Source organism: Pantherophis guttatus, chromosome 10 (assembly GCF_059756535.1).
Source record: "Pantherophis guttatus breed Tessera chromosome 10, ASM5975653v1, whole genome shotgun sequence".
Taxonomy (NCBI): domain Eukaryota; kingdom Metazoa; phylum Chordata; class Lepidosauria; order Squamata; family Colubridae; genus Pantherophis; species Pantherophis guttatus.
The window spans coordinates 24062913-24087669 of NC_142072.1; the positions used below are offsets into that span (position 1 = coordinate 24062913).

The window sequence follows — 24757 nt, forward strand, 5'->3', positions numbered from 1 at the left end:
CAGAGATGCAGATGATACCACTCTAATGGCAGAAAGTGAAGAGGAACTAAAGAACCTAAAGATGCAGGTAAAGGAGGAGAGTGCAAAAGTTGGCTTGAAACTCAATATTAAGAAAACTAAGATCATGGCATCCGGCCCTCTCAATTCCTGGCAAATAGATGCGGAAGAAATGGAGGTAGTGACAGATTTTATTTTCCTGGGCTCCAAGATCACCGGAGATGGGGAACACAGCCAAGAAATTAAAAGACGCTTGCTCCTGGGAAGGAAAGCTAAGGCAAATGTAGACAGCATACTAAAAAGCAGAGACATCACCCTGCCAATAAAAGTGTGTATAGTCAAAGCTATGGTTTTCCCAGTTGTAATGTATGGATGTGAAAGTTGGACCATAAGGAAGGCCGAGCGCCCAAAAATGGAGGCCTTTGAACTCTGGTGCTGGAGAAGACTCCTGCGAGTCCCTTGGACTGCAAGACCATCAAACTGGTCAGTCCTAGAGGAGATCAACCCTGACTGCTCTTTAGAAGGCCAGATCCTGAAGATGAAACTCAAATACTTTGGCCACCTAATGAGAAGGAAGGACTCCCTGGAGAAGAGCCTAATGCGGGGAACGATGGAGGGCAAAAAAGAAGAAAAGGACGACAGCCACGAGATGACTGGATGGTGTCACTCAAGCAGTTGGGGTGATCTTAAATGGACTCCAGAGGATGGTAGAGAAGGCCTAGGGGAACATTGTCCATGGAGTCGCAATGGGTTGGACACGACTTTGCAACTAACAACAACAAAATGCCAGTTTCAAGCAGCAGGGCAAGCCTTCAAAAGTGCTAATTAACTAATGGGGGAAAGTAAAGCAGTTTAGGAAGAGGTAGCTTGTCCAAGGAATCTCTCCCTTCTGCAAGGGACGAGAGAGAAGAAAATACAATAATAATAATAATAATAACAACAACAACAACAATAATGCATGTTAGGCAATGAGTCCTTCGGGAGAAGGGCGGTATAAAAATTTAATAAATAATAAATAATAATAATAAAAAAATAATGAGGCACAGCACAGCAAATCATGTAATAATTTGGTTTGACTCCCAGGTGGGAACGAGAAGAGCACTGCGGACACTGACGTCCTTTTGCTGAAAAGAGCAATTTGTAGCCACAAAATGAAAGTGCTAGTGTTTGCACAACACAATAGGTTACATAAATGGCAAATTAATGGGACCCCAATAGAGCAGGTATATAAATATCTTGCAGTGCAGTTGCAGGTTTATCTTGGAGTACAGGTTTCTCTTATCAGGAAAGCGTGGCCCAACGTAACTCCACGGCCATTTTAAGATTCTCCTGTTTAAAAGGGGCACATTTTATTCTTGAGGCTTGCAAGGTTTTTCTTGCCCTCAGCAAGAAACACCAAATCAGTGTTGCAATCTGCTGGTTGGCTGGGGGAATTGTGGGAATCAGGCCATCCCTAATAGAATGTAAAATAATAAGAGTTGGAAGGGACCTTGGAGGTCTTCTAGTCCAACCCCCCGCTTGAGCAGGAGAACCCTGTACTAATTCAGAGAAATGGCTGTCCAGTCCAATCTTCTTAAAAGCCTCCAGTAATGGAACACCCACAACTCTTTGAAGGCAAGTTGTTCCATTGGTAGATTGCTCCCACCGTTGGGAAGTTTTTCCTTAGTTCTAGATTGCTTCTCGCCTTGGTTACTTTCCATCCATTGCACTGGTGAAATCCAATTTTTTTTATTACCAGTTCTGTGGGCGTGGCTTGGTAGGTGTGGTGTGTTTTGGTGGGCATGGCTTGGTGGGCGTGGCAGGGGAAGGATATTGCAAAACCTCCATTCCCATCCCACTCTGGGGCCAGCCAGAGGTGGTATTTGCCAGCTCTCCGTACTACTCAGAATTTCTGCTACCAGTTCTCCAAACTGCTCAATATTTCCACTACAGATTCTCCAGAACCTGTCAGAACCTGCTGGATTTCACCCTGATCCATTGTTTCTCATCTTGCCTTTTGGTGCTTTGGCAAATAGGTTGACCCTCTTTGTCTTTGTAGAAGCCCCTCAAATATTGGAAGAACACTCCTCCTATCGTGTCCCCCCCTATCCTGAAGCTATCCAGTTTGAGAAATGCTGCTCCGGAGAGTTATAGATTCCCCATCATGGGCCAATACATATTTCCCAGAAATGAAGATTTTCATTTGCCTCCAGGGTTCTGCAAGCAATAAGCCGCTTACAATTCACCCTGCGAGGCACCGTCCAGCAGGGGCTTCCCCAGCCGTATCTGGAGAAGCCAGGTGCTCAAAGAGTCCTCCATTCCTCTACCCGCAATAAAATACCTTATGCCACCAGACTTGAAATTCTGGGCTTAGACAACTGAGAACTATGCCGACTTCGGTCTGACCTAAAATTAAAATTATCTGCCACAATGTCCTTCCTGTCAATGACTACTTCAGCTCCAACCACAACAATACACGAGCAAATAATAGATACAAACTCAAGGTAAACCGCTCCGAATTCCATTGCAGAAAATACTTCAGCAACAGAGTTGTCAACACCTGGAATGCACTACCTGACTTTGTGGTTTCTTCCCCAAATCCCCAAAACTTTAACCTTAGACTGTCTACTGTTGACCTCACCCCATTCCTAAGAGGTCTGTAAGGGGCTGCATAAGAGCACCAGCGTGCCTACCGTCCCTCTCCTAATGTTCCCTCTATTTGTATCTATTTTATGTATGCAATTCATGCTTATAATTATATAAATTACCTAATATGTTCTTGACAAATAAATATAAATATAAATGAATAAATGTAAATATAAATAAATAAAAATAAAATATATAAAAATTATAAATATATAAATAAATATAAATAAATAAAAATATATAAATAAAAATAAATAAAAATAAATATACAAATATAAATAAATAAATAAATAAATAAATAAATAAATAAATAAATAAATAAAATCCAGCCGCTTCTCAAGCATTACCTATTCGGGGAAAGTTCTTTTCCCTTCTAGCCCCGCCCCCGCCCGAAACCCGCACTTTAACTCGCTACGCCGCTCCCGCTCCCCCCCCCCCCGCCCTCCTTGCTCGCTTCGCGCTTGCTTTCATTCATCCTTTCCTCCATTCACGCCCTGTCCCCCACCGGGCCTATTTCGCTCCGCCCCTCGCCCTTCCTCCTGGTCCTCCGATTGGCTCTTCGCTCTTCCTGCCTGGCGGGCGGGCGGGCGCTCTCTCTCTCTCTCTCTCTCTCTCTCCTCAGGAAGGAGGCGGGCCTTAAACGGGCAGTCACGCCCTCCCCCTTCCCCGCCCACGCCCGTGTTCCGCAACCGCGAGAGAGAGAGAGAGAGAGAGAGAGAGAGAGAGAGAGGGCGCGTGCGCCTGGCCGTGGGCGGTGCCAGGCGGCGAGAGGGGGAGGAGCCTCTCGTCGGCCGTTGCCTGGAGACGCGGGGGGGGCAGGCAGCCAGGAAGGAAGGAGGGCGGGCGCGCGTAACGCTCCTCCCTCCCTCTTTCCCCTCCCTCCTTTCTTCCTCTCTTTCCTTCCTTCCTCCGCGCATAGGAGTGAGGGGGTGGGGGTGGCTTTCCCTTTCTGAAGCCCCTTCCTCTATTTATTTAGACCCGCCTCCTTCCAAAAAAGGCTGAGGCAAACGGGGCTGGGGGAGGGGGGTCGTTTTAAGGGCTGTAGGAGATTGGAAAAGGCCAATTTGAGGGAGGGGGGGCTTTGGGGGTCAGTATTTGGGGCAGGGGGGAAGGCAGCCCGTCCACAGCCCCTTCGTTGCTTGGGTGGGGGGGATCAATTTCCTCCTTTTGTCCTGCTGGGGTGAGGTCTCTCCCAGAGGCTGCGGTGGTCCCAAGCTGGGACTTGGGGAGCCTCAGAAGGGGGCTTCTCTTAAGGGGAGGGGGCTGTTGGAAAGCCCCCACTGATTTGGGGGTTCCTCAGGGTTACAAACACACACAACACACACACACACACACACACACAGAGGCCTGGGTGGTGGAGGGAACAAGGGGGGGGGGCTGCTGCCTTGTGTCTGCCAGGTTGGGGTGGGGGTGGTCTAGTCTTTCTGGAAAAGAAGCCCAAAGGGGTGGGAGATCCTGAGCCTGCAGACACACACACACACACACACACACACACACACACACACAGGGCATCCCCGTCCTCCAACACCAAGGTTGCTCTTGGCCTCTTGGAGTTGCCCTCAGGGTGCCTGGATTAAGCCGGTGCCATCTGGGATCCAGGAAGAGGCTGCCCTCAGGGGCTTTGCAGGTGTAACCTTCGCCAGCCTGCCTTGTGCCAACCAGCGTGTGTCCGGGCAATTGACATCAAGGCAATGGAGAAACGTTCTGGCCACTTTCAAAGCTGTGGGACAACCTTGAAGAAGATGAAGGAGGAGGAGGAGGAGGTGGAGCAGGGTATCTGCTGAGATCCGAAAGAGGAAGTCCTGCTGCCTGGAGGTTATCTTCTCAAGTCAGCCACCACTGGTTATGTAGAAGGGAGTAGGGAAGCCCCGGGTGGCTGCACTTGGCTCTCTCTCTCCCTCTGAGTTGCATGGCCAGAGAGGCTCCTTGGAAGCACTGAGGAAGGAAAAGGGTCTTCCTCCCTTTAAAACTCCCCCCCCTTTATTTCTTTGCACTTCTACGGAGCCAGCTTTGATCTGCAATGACAGGGAAATCCGTGCGGGATGTGGACAGATACCAGGCTGTCCTTACCAACCTGCTGCTGCAAGAAGAGAACAAATACTGTGCAGACTGTCAGGCGAAAGGTAACCTGTGTGGCTTGTAAATGTTGTGAGTGTGGTGTGTCTGTCTGTCTGTCTTTGGGGCCAGAATGGTCCTTGAATTTGGTCTTCCCCATAGAAAGGGTAGAAGATAGATGTGACTGAGCATGTATACTGGCCGGCATATTTTTTTGTGTTGAAAGGTGAGCGTTTGCCGGTAGCAAGAAATAACGCAAACTCCCACACAGGTAAGCTTCTGCTTTGTGTAAGCAGCACCATAGTGTTGGTTCTAGCCGCAAGCGTTGTGCATTTCAGGTTGTCTTCCCTGAACCCAGTAGAGGGCTGTTCCAACGCTCTACTGCAATAGTATGCAATGCAGGTTCCTTTCTTGGAAATATTTGCTGTGGAGGATCTGTGGCTGGGCAGGTTGGGGTTGAGAATTGGAGTGGGCGCAGAAATAGAAAGGTTGCTGGCTTTCATTAGAAGGGAAGGAACCCGTTCGTAATTTAAGGGATGCTTGCTTGCAGTTTGTTACATAATGCCGTCAAAAGTTGGCAGCAGTCGTGGTTACAGGTATTCTACCCAGAAAAAGCAAATTGCCATTGAATACTTGGCTTTACCTTGGGTTCACATGTAGAGAAGCATCAGAAAAGAAATGGGTAGGTTGAATTTAGCAAATATTGGATTCAATCCAAAAGAAAAAAATCAGCTTTGGGTTTCAAACTTTTTTTTTTTTTGCACCTATAGCTGTCTGCCCAAGCAGGTCTTTGCTTTAAAAAAATTTTTTTTTACAGCTTCCTACCCATAAACGCCATACTTTTCTAGCTGACATGGTTGCAGGCAAGTTGGGAAACTTTACACCTAAAAAGGGTTGGCTTTATTGTTTTCAAACTAATTGTGATTTTCAAAATGTATATGAAAAGAGTCTCAGGAAGGCTGATTAAAGATACTGACCCTAAACGATTTTTTAGAAGATAGGTCAGAAGAGTTTAGTCATGATATAATTGCTCTATCCCGGGGGTCAAAAAATGAAACATTTGGAGAATGGAATGTTGTTGTTTGTTGGTTGGTTGGTTGGTTTATTTTGTTTCTTGCATATATTGGCTTGTTTGCTCTAGTTCGCTGGTAATGGCTTGCTTTTGCATTTAGTGTTTGGAGGCACACCTGCTCCTTGCTAGTGACTCTGTCTGCATACTCATGGTCAGGTTTGTAACCCAGAAGGCCAAATACGGGGACTTTTGCCTCCATCTATGAAGAAAAATATAGATGACGTACAGTAGTTCAAAGTCCTGTAAAATTAAATGTATATTCTAGCAAACTTACTTGGAAGTCAAGAAGCACATTAAAAACGCTATGTAAACTCTATGAATTCAGTTTACAAAGCAATACCTGCTTGTGTACACAGGAAATCATTGGTTTAAATCTTACCTTGAGTCAATTTTTAACTAAACTTCCACAATATATATCTTTGGCTCCCCATATAATGCTGTTTTCATCTTTTGTCCTGAAACGGAACTGAAAAAATAAACTTCCTATTCTTTTCAGGGCCATTTGCTTGTGTATCAGTTGCTGGGTTTCAAATGATCAGAAAGAATCTGGTAGCTCCTGTTTCAACTAGCAAATGTTATTAAACCACCTAAGCTTTTCTTCTTCTTTTTTTTTTCCAGCTGCAGCTCACTTCATGAGATGCATAAATGGATTGTAGACACAGGTTGTGGTTTATGTAGAGTCACTTGCTTGAGACAGGCGTTCATAGAAATTCAGTAAGTGTGTTTGTGTCTGTGTATTATAGAATATCTCATAGATACTCTAGCCATCTGATAAGATGAACCTTGGCTCACCAAACCTTTTAATAATTGAATAAAATTTGTTAGAAAAGATGCCGTCCCAGACTTCTTTTGGTTTTTTGCTACTATAGACTTTCCTCCTACAATAGGTTGCAAATGGTCGAGCAAATAGCTTTAGCAGTTGAATTGCAGGATTAGGTACAATGGATACCAGATTTTGGTTTCTGGTAGAGATAGGCTTAAATTTCCTCATTAAAGGAAGAATTGTAAAAAAAAATAAAAATAAAAAAAGGCAGATTTCTTCATGGATAGGTCAGCACTACAGTACTAGAGAGACTGTAAATGCCAGCATTGCGGAATGCTTCATTTTGGCTTTTTGACGGCTCATTTGCCATTCCGTCTTCCTCTTCCTGTTCTTTTATCAAAGGGTCCCATTTCCGAAAAAAGTTTCTTGACTTTATTTGCATGTTTTCCTGTCTATTTGTGGTGCTGACTCTTCTAGCCTTTCTCTACTGGAAGGTTGGATGATATTTACAGAATATAGAACAGCAGAGTTGGAAGTGTTCTGTGCAAGCAGGAGACCCTATAGCATGATGGCTAACCTTTTTGCCGTCGCGTGCCAAAAGTGGGGGGAGCATGGGGGCGGGGTTGTCCACATGCGTGCCCACACCCATAATTCAATGAGCCCTGCCCCCTGCACATGTGCACCTGACCCTCCCCGCACTCCCACTGCTTTTAGCATGCAATAGCCCGGTAGGCCCATTGTTTGCCCTCCCCAGGCTTCAGAGGCTTTCTTGGAGCCTGGGGAGGGTGAAAACAGCCTGTTTCCTGACTTCTGGTGGGACCGGAAGGCCGTTATTCGCTCTCCCCAGGCTCCAGAGGCTTTCTAGGAGCCTGGAGAGGGCTTAAACAGCCTTCCCCCGCAGAGGCCGGAAACAGCCCATTTCCTGACTTCCAATGGGACCGGAAGGCCCAAAAATCAGCTGGCTGGCGCAAACATGCGCGCTGGACCTGAGCTAGGGCAATGCTCGCGTGCCCACAGATATGGCTCTGTGTGCCACTTGTGGCATGCGTGCCATAGGTTCGCCATCATGGCCCTATAGCATTTGGGACAAATGGCTGTCTGGTCTCATCTTAAAAACCTCCAGTGATGAACCCTCCTAACTTCCGGAGGGAAGCCATTCCTCTGGTTAATTGTTCTAACTGCCAGGAAATTTCTCCTTAATTCTAGGTTGGATCGCTCCTTGATAAACTTCCAGCCCTTATTTCTTGTCCTGTCCTTAGGTGCTTTGGAGAATAGGTCAACCCCCTTTTGTCTCTGAAAGCCCCTCAAATATTGGAAAAATGCTATCATGTTAACCCTGGTCCGTCTCTTCCTTAGACTAGATTTGTATGATGGTTCCCTAAGAAGCCAAACTTTGACTTGCTTTTGTGACCCTTAGCTAGAAATGCTTTCTAAATGTTCCCTGAAGTTTATTTTAAAACCATAGTGGGTCTGCAATTGCACTTTTAATTAATGTAAAACTGTCTATGTTATTAAAATGAGAAATAAAAATAGATCATAATTTTAGATCCAATCTATCCGGAGTGTGCAAATTATACTTTTTATTGCAGCAGATATTTAAGAGCATAATCAAGGAACATTGGAAAACAAACAAAAAAACTTTAAAAAAAGAGATTTACCAGCAGGAGAAGAGTGAATAAAAATAAAGATATGGTAAATTGTAAATCAGTCAACTATGCAGGCACCTACCTATCCATGTTCTTAAATAGTTTAAATGGTGAATTTGGAGGAAAAAGAATTCAAAGCATTATTAAAATAGTGCTGGATATTAAAATATCCTATATTTAAAACATAGAACAATATTAAAATTGAGTAAATATGCAATAAATAGCCATCATAGTATGCATGGTGTGAATCATAGATAAAAATTTAGTCTAAGCTGAAAATTCTACCCTTATTTAGAAAAACATAGGTATTTAAGTTTCACGTTAAGAGAAACCCAAATTCATAGGTGGTACAAGCTGAAATGCAGAATTATTATTCATGAATAATGTCCAAGTTAAATTAAATTCTGTATCAAATTTCCTATTCAAATATTGTACCTTTTCTCTTTTTTTACATTGTGTCTATTCCTAGAACTTCATTTGCTATTTTGCTGCAGAGGGGAGTAAATGTGAGCATACAGCATCTGGGTCAATGTTATCATATAAAAAGCCAGTTTACTATCCTTCATGGGAATATAAGGTTTGGCAATATTTAATAGAAAAATAGCTGGTTGGAAAGAGAATTCAACTTAAAGAAAAATATGATAAATCATCTTCCAGAATTTTTGAGCTCTACAGCATTGCCACCAAATATGAAACAATGATGTTTAAGAAAACGAGTTTTCTTAAAAAAAAAAAAAAAAAAAAAGCGCCAAGAGGAAGATTAGAAGTAACAGATGGAAACTTATCAGAGAGTTCCAACATAGAACTAAGGAGAAATTTCCTGACACTGAGAACAATTAATCAATGGACCAGCTTGCCTTCAGAAGTTGTGGATGCTCCATCACTGCAGGTTTTTAAGAAGATGTTGGATAGCCATTTGTCCAGAATGGGATAGGGTCTCCTGCTGGGACAGGAGGTTGGACTAGAAGACCTCTAAAGTCCCTTCCAACTTGGTTATTATGTATTTTAAGTTACTGTATTTGTTTTAGCAAATAGTAGTGGAATAATATACCAGTGTCAAACATTTTATTCCATTTTTCCTTAGGAATAGTATCTGCAGTACATTTAAGTACTAGGTTTTTTTTTATGTCCTTTTATGGCACGTGAATTGTCTTGTTTAAATTCTGCATTCATTTAATCAAATAAAATGATTTCTGAGTAGTATTTCACTAACAATTTAGAATAAGCTCCAATAAATGTTTTGAGTTTTGTGTTATAAGCTTTGTTTTTGTAATTCCTTTAGAACAGGGCAGTTTCTTTGGATATGTTTTATTCATTTATTTAAACAATTTATATGACACTCCATCTCAGATGCGGCTGGATGTCTTACAACACATTAAAATTAAATTAAATTGGAAATAATAAACAGAACAATATTAGTTAAATATAACCTACAGGGTTGAGTCCAGTAAAGTTAGTTCTGACCAGTCAAGAATGACAGAGAGGTGGGGAGATCACTGAGGTTTTGATTTCTTAGGTTGGTTTATCAGCGATTCTTTGCAATGAGTTTTTTGAGCATTCCGGGGATCCATCAAGTGGATTTGTTTGTTTCTAAATTGCACAATAATAGTGAAACCGAACAGTTTAGCCAATACCTCCGGTAGGCAGAGTTTGTCATCTCAAATACTCTGTAAACGGTTGCATTGTTCGGGATAGCCTTGTAGTCCCATTTCATGAGGTTTGAAAACTTCTGGGTTAAAGAGTTAATCATTAAACTTCAATTGGAAAATTGTATAATGTCGATATAAAATATGACATGTTTCCTCCATTCCACATCAATTAGTTTACAGTGGAAGCTGCAGAAATCCAATGCTACATTAATGCTACATTAATATAGCCCTTTGCTAATAATAGTGTTCAGAGTTTATGTTTTTGAGAGCCAGTTTGGTATTTTACCTGGTGAAGGCATCAGGCTAGAAACCAGGAATTGTGAATTCTAGTCCCACCATGGGCCAGTCACTCTCTCAGCCCTAAGAAGGAGGCAATGGCAAAACACTTCTGAAAAACCTTGCCAAGAAAATGTCAGGGGCTTTCCAAGCAGTCTCTGAGAATCAGACATGATTGAAGGGAAGAGGAAAAAATTTTTTGGGAAACAGATAGGGTTGGGAAAAAAATATTTGGGCACTATCTTGACTAAACTATCCTTGCTTCTTGTAATCATCAATAAAACAGTTGCCAGAATCTTTTTTTTTTTTTTTACATTGAAATGATTTCATGTCTGATAATTGGGCTGGAGAAGGATATGCCTGGAAGCAGGCATGATTTAGATATCCTTTTCATTGGTAGAGATTCAGTGTTACTTACCTTCCCTTGTCATGTCTCACACTTACTGGTAGATAAGATTAGACAAAAGCTTTCCATTGTACTAAGCAAAGGTTTTCTTCCTTGCTTTACAGGTAGTCCTTGATTTACGACTACAATTGAGCCCCAAATTTCCATTGCTAAGCAAGACAGTTGTTAAGTGAATCACTGTAGTTGTTGAGTTAGAAACCCGGTTGTTAAGTGAATCTGGCTTTGCTTGGCAGAAGGTCTCAAAAGGGGATCACATGATCTCCAGATATTGCAACTGTCATAAATACCTGCCAGTTGCCAACTGTCCAGATTGTGATCATGTGACCATGGGGATGTAGCAATGGTCATAAGGGTGAAAAACGGTCATTAGTCGCTTTTTTTCAGTGCATTTGTCACTAAACAAATGGTTGCAAGTCGAGGATTACCTAATCTAATTTGAATGTACTCTTTCTTTTTAAACTCCTCTTCAGTGTTTCAAAGTTTATTCTTTATATTAAGGTTTATTTTGCATCTTCCATGAAATTTTGGTAGAGTAGATTCTTATAAGACTTCAGAATCTGAAAAGCTTGTTTGTTCTGATAAATCAGAGGTCTTCAAACTTGGCAGCTTTAAGACTTGTGGACTTCAACTCAGAGTTGAAGAACATAAATCTTAAAGCTGCCAAGTTTGAAGACCTCTGTTATAAATACACAGGTAGTCTTCAGCTCACAGCCACAACTGGACTTGGAGCATCCAAATTGCTAAATGAAGTAGTTGTTAAGTGAGACACATAATTTTACAACCCCTTTTGCGGCGGTTTGCTTGTTGCAAGCCAGCTGGAAAAGTCACAAATGGCAATCACCTGAGCCCAGGACACTGCAATCGTCCTAAATATATGCCAGTTGCCAAGGCCCCCAAATTTTGATCATGTGATCATCATGTGAAGATGATTGTAAGTATGAGGGCTGCCCGGTTGTAACTTTGAACTGTCACTAAACGAATGGCGAACAAACAGGCCATTTTGCTTATTTAGTTTAGGCTCAGCTGTTAGGGAAATTATTTTGGTTTTTTTTTTTTCCTCAGTTGTGGACAATAACACTTCAGTAACCATTTCACCTCGTATCAGTCAACCATTTCGGTTTCAGTTCATGCGGGAGAGTTAAATATAAGACATGTTATTGGTAATGAGTATTTACTCAGTGGGATGCCCTCTGTTTTCCCTGGTTCTCTGGAGGCTCAGTTGCTAGAGAGGCATGGCTGATACACCTGCCACTTCTTCAAGATGGCAGAGATCTGTGCATGAGGTTGGGTGCTGTCTTCTCTTTCTTCCCATGGATGCAGAGCAAACTCTTACATTCCTCTTGGTTTTTTAACACTTACCCAATTGTCTCTTTTAATTGTCTTTCCTGTAAATGCTTTCTTTTCTGTTGTTCCATGTATGGATTCTCAGAATAACAGCTGTTATAAACCCATTTCTCTTCCATTTTATAGTTGACTGGAAAGACTTTTATATGGAAAGACTTTTTCACTTGACCACAGATTTGTACTGTGTTACTCATCTTTTCCTGCGAAATCTTTCCCCTTTGTGTTGCATCTACATTCTGTGTGTATGTTTTGTCTCTGTGTTGATCAGAGGATAAACTTGTGTCCAAGTCAATCCTTCCGTAATGCATCTCTTGAGGAAGGCTGAGAAGACAAGCTTCTTCAAATCCTAAATATAAACATCTCAGATATTAGACATTAGTTAGTTAGCTAGATGCTGAGTGCTTGTTCTCATAGAGTCTATGCATCAATTCTGTCAGATGTTTCTCCTTAAAAAAAAATGAATGGATAATTTTATTTTTCCCCGTTGAGATATATCACTATAAACTACTAGATATTCTGGCTAAAAAAATACAAGCTTCTTTGCTGAGCTTAAGAGACATGATGTCCCTTCTCCACTAGGCCTGTATCATCTAGAGACTCCCAGTTATATCAACTCTGATGATTATGAAAATTGAGATTAGATAAGTAATATTCTGCTTCTGTAGTTGAGCAACTCTTTCGCTGTTGTAAGAAGAATTAATTCTCTCTCTGGCAAGCATATGTCATTTTAGCTTAGAAAATAGGACTTTTTTTGTATATCAAGAGACCTGCTTTATTTGGGGAAAGGGCTACATTTTCCATTTAAAATGTGCCAAGTTAGTGAATAATCTATCTGGGATAATGCATTGGGCCTCAACAACCTTGTGAGGCCAAATGTGTCTTGCAGAATTGGGATGATGATGAAGAAGAAGAAGGTTAGTTTAGAGCAGCAAGTCCCCAACCGTTGCGGATGGCGACCCGGCTGCAGGGGATGGGAATTACATCATGCAGGAGCGGTAGGCCAGTGCGCATGCACACAATTGCCCACCGGCCCGCTGCTCCTGTAAATTGAGCTATATGCACGCTCCAGCCAGCCCCTCGTGCAGCCCAATTCCAAATAGGCCACACCCACGGCCCAGAGGTTGGGGGCCTCTGGTTTAGAGGACCTGTAGGTAACAATCCTGATATTTAAAGGAGAGTGTCTTTTACATTATCAGCTTACATCTACAGACACTGATTTGCAAAGCGAGTGGTTGTGTAAAGTTGCTGTTTTTCTGGCATTGTTTCGTCTACTATTGAGCAATGAGGTCCCTGCTGCAATACTCAAGTCTGAGTGAAAGAAAATTGTCTGCCCTAACTTGCTGTGTTGTAATAGGTTATTTAGTGACACATGAAGCTGGATGCTGTAATCAGAAGCAGACTTCCTTCTCTATAGAAAACGTCTGGATACAGATAGTCCTCGACTTACAACCATTCATTTAATGAAGGTTCAAAGTTACAGTGGCACTGGAAAAAGTGACTTGTAATTGGTTCTCGCACTTAAGACCATTGCACCATCACCACCACCCCAGGCAAAATTGAGAACAAAATTTGGGCACTTGTCAACTGTTTAAGTGTTTAAGCATCTGGATTCCTGCGATTGCCACCTTCCCAGCTGGCTTCCAACAGAGTCAATGTGGGAAGCCAGATTGGCTTGAAAACTGTGTTGATTCACTTAACAACTGCTGTGATTTGCTTAACAACCCCAGCAAAAAACAAAAAGTCACAGAATTGGGCACAACTCACTTAACCACTGCCTTGCAGTTGAAATTCTGGTCTCAATTGTGGTTGTAAACTGAGGACAACTTGTAGTGCTGTTTGGGCTACGCGGTAGATGCAAAGAGTGAGTGGAGGGGAGCATAGCAAAAACTGGGGACACACACTTTTTTCTGTCTCCTGCCGGACTCCCATAGACCTGAGCAGGAAACAAATTTCACCGGAAGGCTAAAACATCCTTCATTTAGATTGGCTGTTAAAACAGAATCTCGCAAGTCCTGACTGGGCTGCCCCTCCTTCCCCTTTTGCTCCCCAGTGAATCAGGAAGGCATCTGCCTGAGTCACTTCCTGATATTAGCTCACTTCTCAAGACTTAAAAACAAGGTTGATGTGGTGAAATGTTTTGAGGAGGTAGATTCCCAGGATGGAGGATTCCAGACAAGTAAGAGGTAACTCAACTCAGATATTATGTGTGAGAGAAATAATACCATGTTTCCCCAAAAATAAGACCCTGTCTTATATTTTTTTGAACCCCGAAGTAAGAGCTTGGCCTTATTTTCCGGGAGGTCTTATTATTTTGGGGCGTGTGGAGCAAGATGGGGCTCCTCTTGCCGCCTTACCTTAACCTGCGTTTAAATATTTTCGGGGAGGGCTTATTTTCGGGGGGGAGGCTTATTTTAATGCATGCGCTCAAAAGCCCGATTGGGCTTATTATCAGGGGATGTCTTATTTTCAGGGAAAAAGGATAGTTCCCAATAGTTCTCAGACTACAGGTAGTCCTCGACATACAGCAGTTCATTTAGTGATCGTTCAAAATTACGGCACTGAAAAATGTGACTTATGACCGTTTTTTCACACTTAGAATCGTTACAGCATCCCCCTAGTCACGTGATCAAAATTCAGATGCTTGGCCAAGTGGTTCATATTTATGACCGTTGCCATGTCCCAGTCTCCCCACTGATCAGCTTTTGCAACCTTCTGAGAAGCAAAATTAATGGGGAATCCAGACTCACTTAACCACCGTGTGATTAACTTAACAAATGCAAAATGATTCACTTAACAGCTCTGGCAAGAAAAGTCATAAAATGGGGTAAACTCACTTAACGAATGTTTCACTTAGCAACATAACATTTTGGGCTCAATTGTGATCGTAACTCGAGGACTACCTGTATATTGTAGATGCAGATACTAGAGTGATAGATTTTCTGGCAAGCATTTGTCTCTAGGTGTTACACCACAAAGAACCCAACTTGCAAGAATCACCATGTGTCACTCTTGGTTTCAAGGCCTGACAGCCTCTTTGACGGTTCTTGCATATTTCCGTCAAGGTCATCTTCCTTACTCTCTGCACTCATCGCCTCCCTCCCTCCCTTCCTCTTTCTGATATCCCTGTTGTGACCCAGGCCCAAGTAGGTATTATCAGACACAAATAGTTTGAAACAAACAGACTTTATTAGAACAGCTGAGAATTAACTGATTCTCAGCGTAGTCCAAACTAATTCAAAACAAATTCTTCATAGCACAATTCTTCAGCCTTATCACCAACCTTGGTCTAATTAGGCAAACTGCCAAAGGCTTCTCTTGGCAAAAGTTCAGAAGCAGAAGACGCCAACAAGAAATAAATGCAGCAAGGCAAGAAACAAATCTTATCAACATTGTTTTCTGACAAAGAGCCCAAGAGCCCTTGCTGATCTTTTAAGCCTTATGGGAGGGGCCAATCATCTCTTGGCCTTACTCCCAAGTCATCCTGTTTGCTTTAGCTGCTCTTGCCTTCTGGCAGCTCTTCTCATGCGTGCACTAGGAACAGGCTCTTTCTGTTCCTCTGCCTCTCTGCTGTCTGACTCTGGGGGCTCTGGAGTCCGCACATCACCCCCAGATGGCCCTGGCCCCATCTCTGCCTCTGACGCAGAGCTCTCATCCAGGGCTTCCCCAGCCTCCAGGACTGGCCCATGTTCTTCCTCAGCCTCCTCACTGTCCGACTCCGCTGCCAGCTCCGCAGGCTGCTGGCAGACCACAACACTCCCCACCCTGGAACAGGCTGCAGGAAAGAGAAAGGTAGACTTGAATATATTTTGCAGGGTGCTGCCAATTAGGCTGAGAAAAACCAAGCTGGGAAAATGAGTAGTTCTAGGATTATCCGTCCTGCTGTATATATTTCCATCATCCCACAGGCAGAAATCAAAAACAGGCATCTTCCAAGCCTGCTTATAGGAATGCATAAATCAGGGTTAAATCAGGCCTAAACTTTTCCAGCATGTCTCCGCAGATGGCAGCTTTTTTTAGAAAAGAAATGCCCCTTGTGCCAGTTTGCTCCCTTCTATGCGAGAACCTACTTGGGCTGATTGCAACATGGAAATGATTCTCTAGCAACCAACAGCATGTTTAATATGGTAGAAACTTGACACGGTGCTACAACAAAGTAAATTCACCGAGACAATTTTTTCCCCAGTTACTTGCAGCTATATGTATGAAGTGGGAATTAAGGTAGCTTTTCTCTCCAATTGCACTCCAGTTACACTAAATTATGCTGTTGGTTGTGTTGAATGGGAACTCATGAACGTCAGACTATATCAGGGAAGAGAAGATGGCTTAGGTTAAAAAAAAAACAGTCTATTTCGCTGACTTCAAGCACACCTACAGGTAGTCCTTGTTTAACGACTGATTGCTTAGTGACTGTTCAAAGTTATGACAGACCTCCCTAGAACTTCTTATGACCTGGTCCAGAATTCTGAAAGCTGTACAAAAACACCCTGTGGTCATGTGATCACATTTTGGGCCTTTGGCAACCAGCTAACACTTAAAGCCATTTGCAGTGTCCCACATTCACATGACCATGATTTTTGGCACGTTTTGTAGGTTTCCAGCCTTTACTTCTGGTTTCTAGCAAAACACACCCATTAAAAGAAACAGGTTTACTTAACAAGCAAAGCGCTCTCTTATGGTCACTACAAAAAAGGTTGTAAAATCAGGTGTGATTATATGCTAACTGCCTTAATGACCATCATGACTTACAATCGTAATTCCAGGCTCAATTATGGCCATAAGTCAAGGACTACCTGTACTCATTGTTTACTGTTATATTCCAAAGATCCTGTTGCATTAATGTCCAGCGATGACCTGGAAAAAGGATAACATATATTTTGTTCTCATGGTAAAACTGAATCAAGGTAGTTTTTGCATCTAGAAAAAGACCAGATGTGCTTGTGAAAAATCACTTTCTTACAGAGCTGGAAACATGATTTCATACAGCTTCCCCTAAGATTCAGCAGTGAGATACACAAAATGAAATGGTTCAGATTGTAGGACTACTATAGATGCAGTTAAATAGCAGGGCTGGGCAGGGAAAGTGAGGGAAAAGGGGTTGAGTGGAGTTTAATGAGAATCTGTTGAGTTTTTAATTTAAACGAAAGAGTTCTCTTTTGGGAGCAGATAGAAAAATAGATTGCATTAGCAGTTTTTGCTTCAAACCAACCAACCTTATGATCTTTATTCTTAGTACTTAATTGGAACATTTTACTTCTCTTTGTAATATCAAGTACTTCCTGTGAGTAAGATTGAGAGTTTGAAGTGTAAACACCTTGTCTCCAACCAGAAAAGTTTCTTAAGTTTTTGCTATGCCCAGCCACCAGGGGTGAAATCTAGCAGGTTCTGACAGGTTCTGGAGAACCGGTAGCAGAAATTTTGAGTAATTCAGAGAACCGGCAAATACCATCTCTGGCTGGCCCCAGAGTGGGATGGGAATGGAGATTTTGCAGTATCCTTCCCCTGCCATGCCCACCAAGCCACACCATGCCCACCAAGCCACGCCTACAGAACCTGTAGTAAAAAATTTGCCTTTCACCACTGCCAGCTGCCATCAAAACCTCTGGATGTCAGCTTCAGATTTCTCCATACTTGGTGGTTTTCATCCCACCGTGGCACATTGATACAACAGTTTCCAGTTGTATGGATAAAAGTGTGGTTGAGCGCAGTAATGTCCATTAGAATTCCAGTGGCCCTTTTAGCCCATGGAAGCTACATTAGGGGTTTTCAGATGGTCTAGGCCAGGGGTGGGCAATTGTGGCTCTTTTACAACCTGTGGACTTGAACTCCCAGAATTCCTGAGACAGCTTGGCCAAGCTGTCTCAGGAATTCTGGGAGTTCAAGTCCACAGGTTGTAAAAGAGCCACAATTGCCCACCCCTGGTCTAGGCTGCCGCCTTAAATTTCTATTTTTATTTTGTTTTGTACACTTTTATGTTTTCCCTGCTTTCAAAATGTAACATGTTTACATTTTGTTTCCAGGTCAGACTCAGCTGGAAGGGGAAATGTTTTGGCTTTGTTTCCATTGTGGACAATAAGAAGAGTTCCATAATCATTTCGAGGCTTTGGTTTCAGTTCATGTGGGACAGTTACATAGAAGTAGCTTCTAGGAATATCGTGAAAGACAGTAGTCAAAACTGGCTTTTTAGAAACTGGAACTTTGTTTTCAGAAAGATTAGGAAGTGATTGTCTCTTTTTCTTTCTTTATTATGTTGGGCACAGGAGATTTGACATCTTAAGCAAGGGGCACAACTTTATTAATTCCTTGGAGTTACAACCCATCATTCCTCCAGAAGCTGAAGGCAACGGGCATCTCTTTCCCTATCAGCTGTTCCCCTTAAAAACAACTTTGTGAGGTACATTACACTGAGATAACAACTGTCACACAAGTATTGCATAACGGGGTGATCTTCCGTTACTTGTCCCAGCTTCTGCCAACCTAGCAGTTCAAAAGCATGTAAAAAATGCAAGTAGAAAAATAGGGACCACCTTTGGTGGGAAGGGAACAGCGTTCCGTGCACCTTTGGCATTGAGTCATGCTGGCCACATGACCACAGAGACGTCTTCGGACAGCGCTGGCTCTTTGGCTTTGAAACAGAGATGAGCATTGCCCTCTAGAGTCGGGAACGACTAGCACAGATGTGTGAGGGGAACTTTTACCTTTACCCAAGTATCTGATGTCAGTCCTTCAAGGAATGCCAGATGTGAGCACCAAAATCATTAATACAAACATTACTCTTCCTCAAGGTTATCCTCACAGCCCAGGATACCTAGTGAGTTTCTGTAGCTGAGGTTGGATTTCAACCTGAACCTTCCCAGTTCAAATGGGACACCTTAATCACTATACTGAAAAGCATACTAGCTCTCTTGTTCAGACATAGCAAACCAAGATTGGAACAATATCCAATTCAGAAATTTTCCAAGTTTGTCTCCTCCCATGACTGATTCTTTAAAAGGGTGTTTTAAATGAACATTTTTTTTAAGGTCTGCAGAGTTGTGTATATACCGTATGCTATTGCTTTATAGAAAAAGGGTTGGATATTGCATATAGAATCATGGGGCTGGAAGGGACCTTTGAGGTCTTCTAGTCCACACCCGTATCCAAGGCAGGAGTCCTTATACAATCCCGAACAAATGGTTGTCCAATCTTTTATTGAAAACCTCCAGCGATGGAGCACCCACAATTCTGGGAGGCAAGCTGTTCCATAGTTTAATCGATCACAATGTAATTCCTCCTTAGGTGGTATCTATTAATTTCAGAAAGCCTTCTCAGATCCTTCTGAGATGTCATGGATGGATATGAAAGTGCCCTGAGAATTACATGACAAATGGAAACCTTTACATTGGTTTGTGTAAGATTTGTTTTGGGACAGATATTGCCCTTAAGATTGGATCTGTTACTATGCGTTTGAAATTATGGATTCATCCAAACAAGATAATATTAACATTTGGATTGGTGGGACCCTGTTTGTCATTTTGAAAGGTGTCAATGGGGTATTCTAATAAAACAGCCACCATACAGTAAGATATTTAAAAACAAAAAACTCACAGATCCATGTGCCGAAAAATGCCTTCCTTAATACAGACAGACGTAAGGTATACACCCTGCTCCTCTTAAATATTAGATGAAACCCATGCAAGCAGAACAAAAACACACAAAACAACAAAGGAAGTTACCAGTACATAAACATACTTAGAGCCAAAAAACAAACAAAAATTTTCTCTACTTTCTCCTCTTTTCCACTTGCCATTTCTCCTTGCCAGGGGTAGAAATGGTACGATTCATAGAAGGGTTTTTTTTTTTTCAAGAAAAGGGACTGCAGAAACCATTGCTTTACAGCAAGCCAGCTTCCTGTATTGTTTTCTTTTAGAAAGCTATAGTTTGTAAAACAGAAATTTAAGAATTCGGGAATAGATCCCATATTGTAGACTGAGTAGTGCTGAGGTGATGTCAGACAAAGGGTTTTTCCAAAATATTTGGAGTGAACATAAGCAAACTTCTCTAAATCCTATTTGTCAATTTATTTAGCTTCTATCTCAAAGAGTAGCTGAACATTTTGGTGCCAAGGCTGCAACGCTATTTCCTGGCAATACTTTAGCTCCGTATTTCTGCAGCAAGCTGTGTTCCTCTCCAACTTTCAAATGGCAGTTTGGAAGACATGACTAAATAAAGGTTTTTGTAGATCAGTGTTGAATTTGATAGTAGCCTTAGCAAACAGTAGTAACTGAGAAATATTGAGAACTTGAGTATTTCAGTTAAAAGGCAGACTATATAAAGCCTCAAACTGAAATAAACCTGGAAGACGTTGAATGTATAAATGTTAAGATCTTCCTATGGGTTCTTCCTACAGAGAGACAGGCTATTATGCTGTCTGGATTGTGGGCTTCCTACTTATTTTGTCCTGGACAGCACCCAGGTATGTCATCTTCCAAATGGACACTGCCTGCATTCAGGCATCCAAACCCCATGGCAGGTGTAGTTTCAGTCAATGCCACCCTGAAATAGAATGCATTTTGTAAGAATAACTAGAACTCCACATTTGCTGAGTGTCTAGAAACAGAGTTTTTTTCCCTTCTGTTAAATCATGTCCGATTCTCAAAAACTGGACAAATCCTTGCCATTTTCCTGGCAAGGTTTTTCAGAAGCGGTTTGCCATTGCCTCCTTCCTAGGGGTGAGAGAAATGAATAGAATAGAATAGAATAGAATAGAATAGAATAGAATAGAATAGAATAGAATAGAATAGAATAGAATACTTTATTGGCCAAGTGGGATTGGACACACAAGGAATTTGTCTTGGTGCATAAGCTCTCAGTGTACATAAAAGAAAAGATACGTTCGTCAAGAATCAGAAGGTAAAACACTTAATGATAGTCATAGGGTACAAATAAGCAATCAGGAAACAATATCAATATAAATCATAAGGATACCAGCAACAAAGTTACAGTCATACAGTCATAAGTGGAAGGAGATGGGTGATGGGAAGGATGAGAAGATTAATAGTAGTGCAGACTTAGTAAATAGTTTGACAGTGTTGAGGGAATTATTTGTTTAGCAGAGTGATGGCATTCGTGGAAAAACTGTCCTTGTGTCTAGTTGTTCTGGTGTGCAGTGCTCTATAGCGTCGTTTTGAGGGTAAGAGTTGAAACAGTTTATGTCCAGGATGCGAAGGGTCTATAAATATTTTCACAGCCCTCTTTTTGACTCGTGCAATATACAGGTCCTCCATGGAAGGCAAGTTGGTAACCATTGTTTTTTCTGCAGTGACTGGTCCAAGGTTGCTCAACTGGCTTCATGCCAAGGCAGGACTAGAACTCACAGTCTCCCAGTTTCTAACCTGATGGCTTAACCACTAGACCAAACTGGCACTCTAGAAACAATTGTAGAAGTCTAATTCCAAACAATTGTAGAAGTCAACTAATTCTGAATGTCCATGTGTTTTAAATATTGTATTGGTGAGAAATCATTTGATGTCTTAATCAAGACTTACTTTTTTACCACCTAGAGGCCAGCATACGTAAATTATCTAGAAATGGACAGTGGCATTTCTTGCACTTTTTTATGCCGGGTTCATGGCACAAAGCACCTATATTAAATTATAAAATCAGAGCTTGCCAGTTTGTGTATAAGAAAGACAGCTTTTTGCTACAGAAAACTGAACTTTCAATTTATTTTTTTTAAACAATGCGACGACTGCTGGTTGCTATGGTAACTGACTTGTAAAATGCATTTGGGAGATGTCAGAACGCCTTCATGAAACCCACATGCCGATCTAAAGCGGGAATGCCATTTTCTCTTGGAACAGAATCTGCCTGGGATTTTAGCAGAGACTAAATTGACAGAATCTGGACTCCTGACAGAAACAAGGCTGGGTTTTCATAAATACGGTACAAATAAATTGGCTTTCAGCAGGCTCATTGACAGGTCAGGGTCTCCCGTTTATAATGAGAGATGGTGAAATAAATGCAAAACGCCGTGCCATTTGACTGCAGCCAAAGGAAGACCTTGGATTTCTGGATGGCTTTTTTATATTAATTATTCCTCTATTGTGGCATTTAATGTTGTCCCTCAATTATCCTTTATCAACCCAGCAATTCAGAGTAGTAGGATAGCCTGAGAAACTGGTCTTCTTCAGATGTAATAAACTGCAATTCTTAGAATTATTCCCCAAATCTTGACTAAGAAGGGTGATTCTTGCAGGCTGAGGAAGACAGCTAAAAATGTTTAATAAGCTGTGTTGCTTTGGGTCCATGTTGGCGTTTTGTAACATGTACTTAAAGGACATTTCTTTCTTTATTTTTATTTTTTTTTGCTTGTTTGTTTATGCTGCCTGTCTCACTATGCAGAGTGACTTTGGGCAGCTTAAAAGCATAAACATAAAAGCATTAAAACATTAGAATTAACAAAATTGAATAAGTGGTGAAAAACCAAGAGCACGAATGGTATGGGCATGTGCTTTTGTGTCTCTCTCGATCAGCCCTCTCCAACACACACCCATTGGGTTAGCCCAGGGGGCTGCAACCTTAAACACTCAAAGAGCCATTTGAACCCGTTTCCCACAGAAAAGAAAACACTGGGAGCCCAAAACCTCAGTGGGCGTGGCCAACTTGACGTCACTCAGTTTCACCAGTCACATGACCCCCACCACCACACCTACCCAGCCAGTCATTAGGGCAGAGAATTGGTTGTTGAAAAACACCAGGAACCATAAAACCCTTTTGACATCTCTCTCTCTCTCCCTCCCTCCCTCCCTCTCTCCCCCCCCCCTCTATCTCTCTATGTCTCTCTCTCTCTCCCCCTCTCACTGTATCTCTCTGTCTCTGACCTGGCCGCTTCTCCATCCCCCGCCGTTGCCCTTATCTTCTCAGGCTAGGCGAGGAATGACTGGGAGGCGAGGGGTGGGGCCAGCCAGTGGTGGGATCATCCAACGGAGCCACAGCAGAGGGCTCAAAGAGCCCATGCGGCTCCGGAGCCGCAGGTTGCAGACATCTGGGTTAGCCAGCCAGCAGAGCCAAGTTTTAAGGCCAGAAAGGTGAAGGCGGATCTCGCCTCCAGATGCAAGGTGTTCCAGAGGGCGAGGGCCACAGAATGCGGTCTCTCCTAGACCCCATTAGCTGAAATTTCTTGGCCATCGGGGTCTTTAGCAAGCCCTCCTGCCAAAGTGAGTGGGGCAGATCATTCCCATTGATGCAAGAAAATTCTTCAGATAGCCTGGTCCCATGCCATGAAGGGCTTTTCAGTGTTGGATAACCAACACTGGCAACTGGGAACCAATGCAGCTTGCATCACAGCAATGTAACGTGCACCACCTTAAGGGCCTCCAGAACTGTCTGTGCCACAGCATTCTCTACCAGCTGTAACTTCCAAATACCTTCAATGGTAGAGCACATTGCAGTAATCAACCAGGAGATGACTTGGGGATGAGTGATTGAGCACAGGGCCATTTGTCCTGAGTTCTTTCTCAGGAAGGCATGAAATTATTAATTCTCCAGTCATGCATGGGCAAGTTTTGAGCCCCTCTGATACAAGGGTCTGCAGTCTTCCAGGTATTTTTTTTGTGCTTCAGATGAGTGGGTGGGTGGGTGCTAATGGCACATGTTCAGCCAAGAAATTGTGATTAATAATGAAAATTACCATATTTTTCGGAGTATAACATGTACCTTTTTCCCCCCCAAAAGGGGGTGAAAATTTAGGTGCGTCTTATACACCATATGTAGCCCTGCCCACCCACTGGCCCCCACCCTTTGGCCTCTGCCTCGCAGCAGTTACCTCCTTGCAAGCAAACAGCAAGAAAAACAGCTCCTTTCGGCTTCAGCACAGCCTAATTAGCACAAATTGATTGGATCCAGTAGTTTCAACAAACGTCCTGTGGAGAACATCTTGTACCCTGCTTGGGCTAAGACATCAATATTAGACCTCATAGGTGAGCAGTTAGCAGACTGCCTTGTCTCCGTTATTTAAAATTCAGGCAGCAAGGTTTTCTAATTGTAAATAATGATAACGGTAGAATTAAAGCTATTAAGGGAAAGGTCAGAGTTCTAACAAAATTATTTCTGAAATCTGTCTCTACAACCTATATGCTGTAGCCGGTACTACTATTCATTGTAGAATTACGCCACTAGAAAACTCTTTTCTGAATTTTCTACCTTGTTATGCTAGCAATCTTGATGTAGATATTGTTTCTGGGCCTTGTGAAACTAACACATCACATGAGTGGCTTTTTTCTTCTTTGAATAATGCTGTTAATAGCCAAACTCTTTCCTCTACTGCAGTGTTTCTCAACCTTGGCAACTTGAAGATGAGTGGACTTCAACTCCCAGAATTCCCCAGCCAGCATAGCTGGCTGGGGAATTCTGGGAGTTGAAGTCCACTCATCTTCAAGTTGCCAAGGTTGAGAAACACTGCTCTACCGCTTACATCCAAGATATACTGTTTGCACACGTGAATTTCCAATTTTAGTTCAGTTACTAAATTATTCTTCAGTTGTTACCCAATTATTCTTGTGAAAAATTCTTTAGATCTATCTCATTCTTTTATCTTCTTGAATTCCCCACCACCACCACCTCTATTTCTCTGTTTTTTATTATATTGCTTTAGCCCCAAAGATCCTTTCACATTTCTAGTGATTGCAAATGGATTCTGAGCCATTTGCTAATTCTGAGCTCTAGCCTCCTACATTTTTAAAAATCAGCCTTTTAGATGTCACTGCAGAGCACGCTGCTGCTTTTTGTTTAATTGCTTTACAAGAGGCACAACTCCTGGCTTGCTGGATCAAGTAGCAATGCAGTTGTATTCGGTTTCTAATCTATTGTTCCTTCTGGGTAGCCCCAGCAGCAGTCATGGCAATGTTGACTTTGTTTTGTTACTGTGTCAGAGATGGCGTGCATCCT

General features: G+C 42.3%; 1 protein-coding gene across 2 annotated transcripts in view; it reads left to right on the forward strand.

Moving 5' to 3' along the window:
• Positions 1-3392: 3392 nt before the first annotated feature.
• Positions 3393-24757, forward strand: part of SMAP2 (small ArfGAP2) — a 53308-nt gene continuing 31943 nt past the window's right edge. Inside the window, exons 1-2 of one of the 2 annotated variants that reach the window (XM_087876802.1) lie at positions 3399-4437; positions 4631-4745. In XM_087876802.1, the coding sequence (XP_087732928.1) occupies positions 4643-4745 (103 nt within the window). In that variant the 5' untranslated portion in view covers positions 3399-4437; positions 4631-4642. Of the gene's footprint in view, positions 4746-24757 lie in introns of both variants that reach the window. The other variant, XM_087876803.1, reaches the window with a different exon arrangement.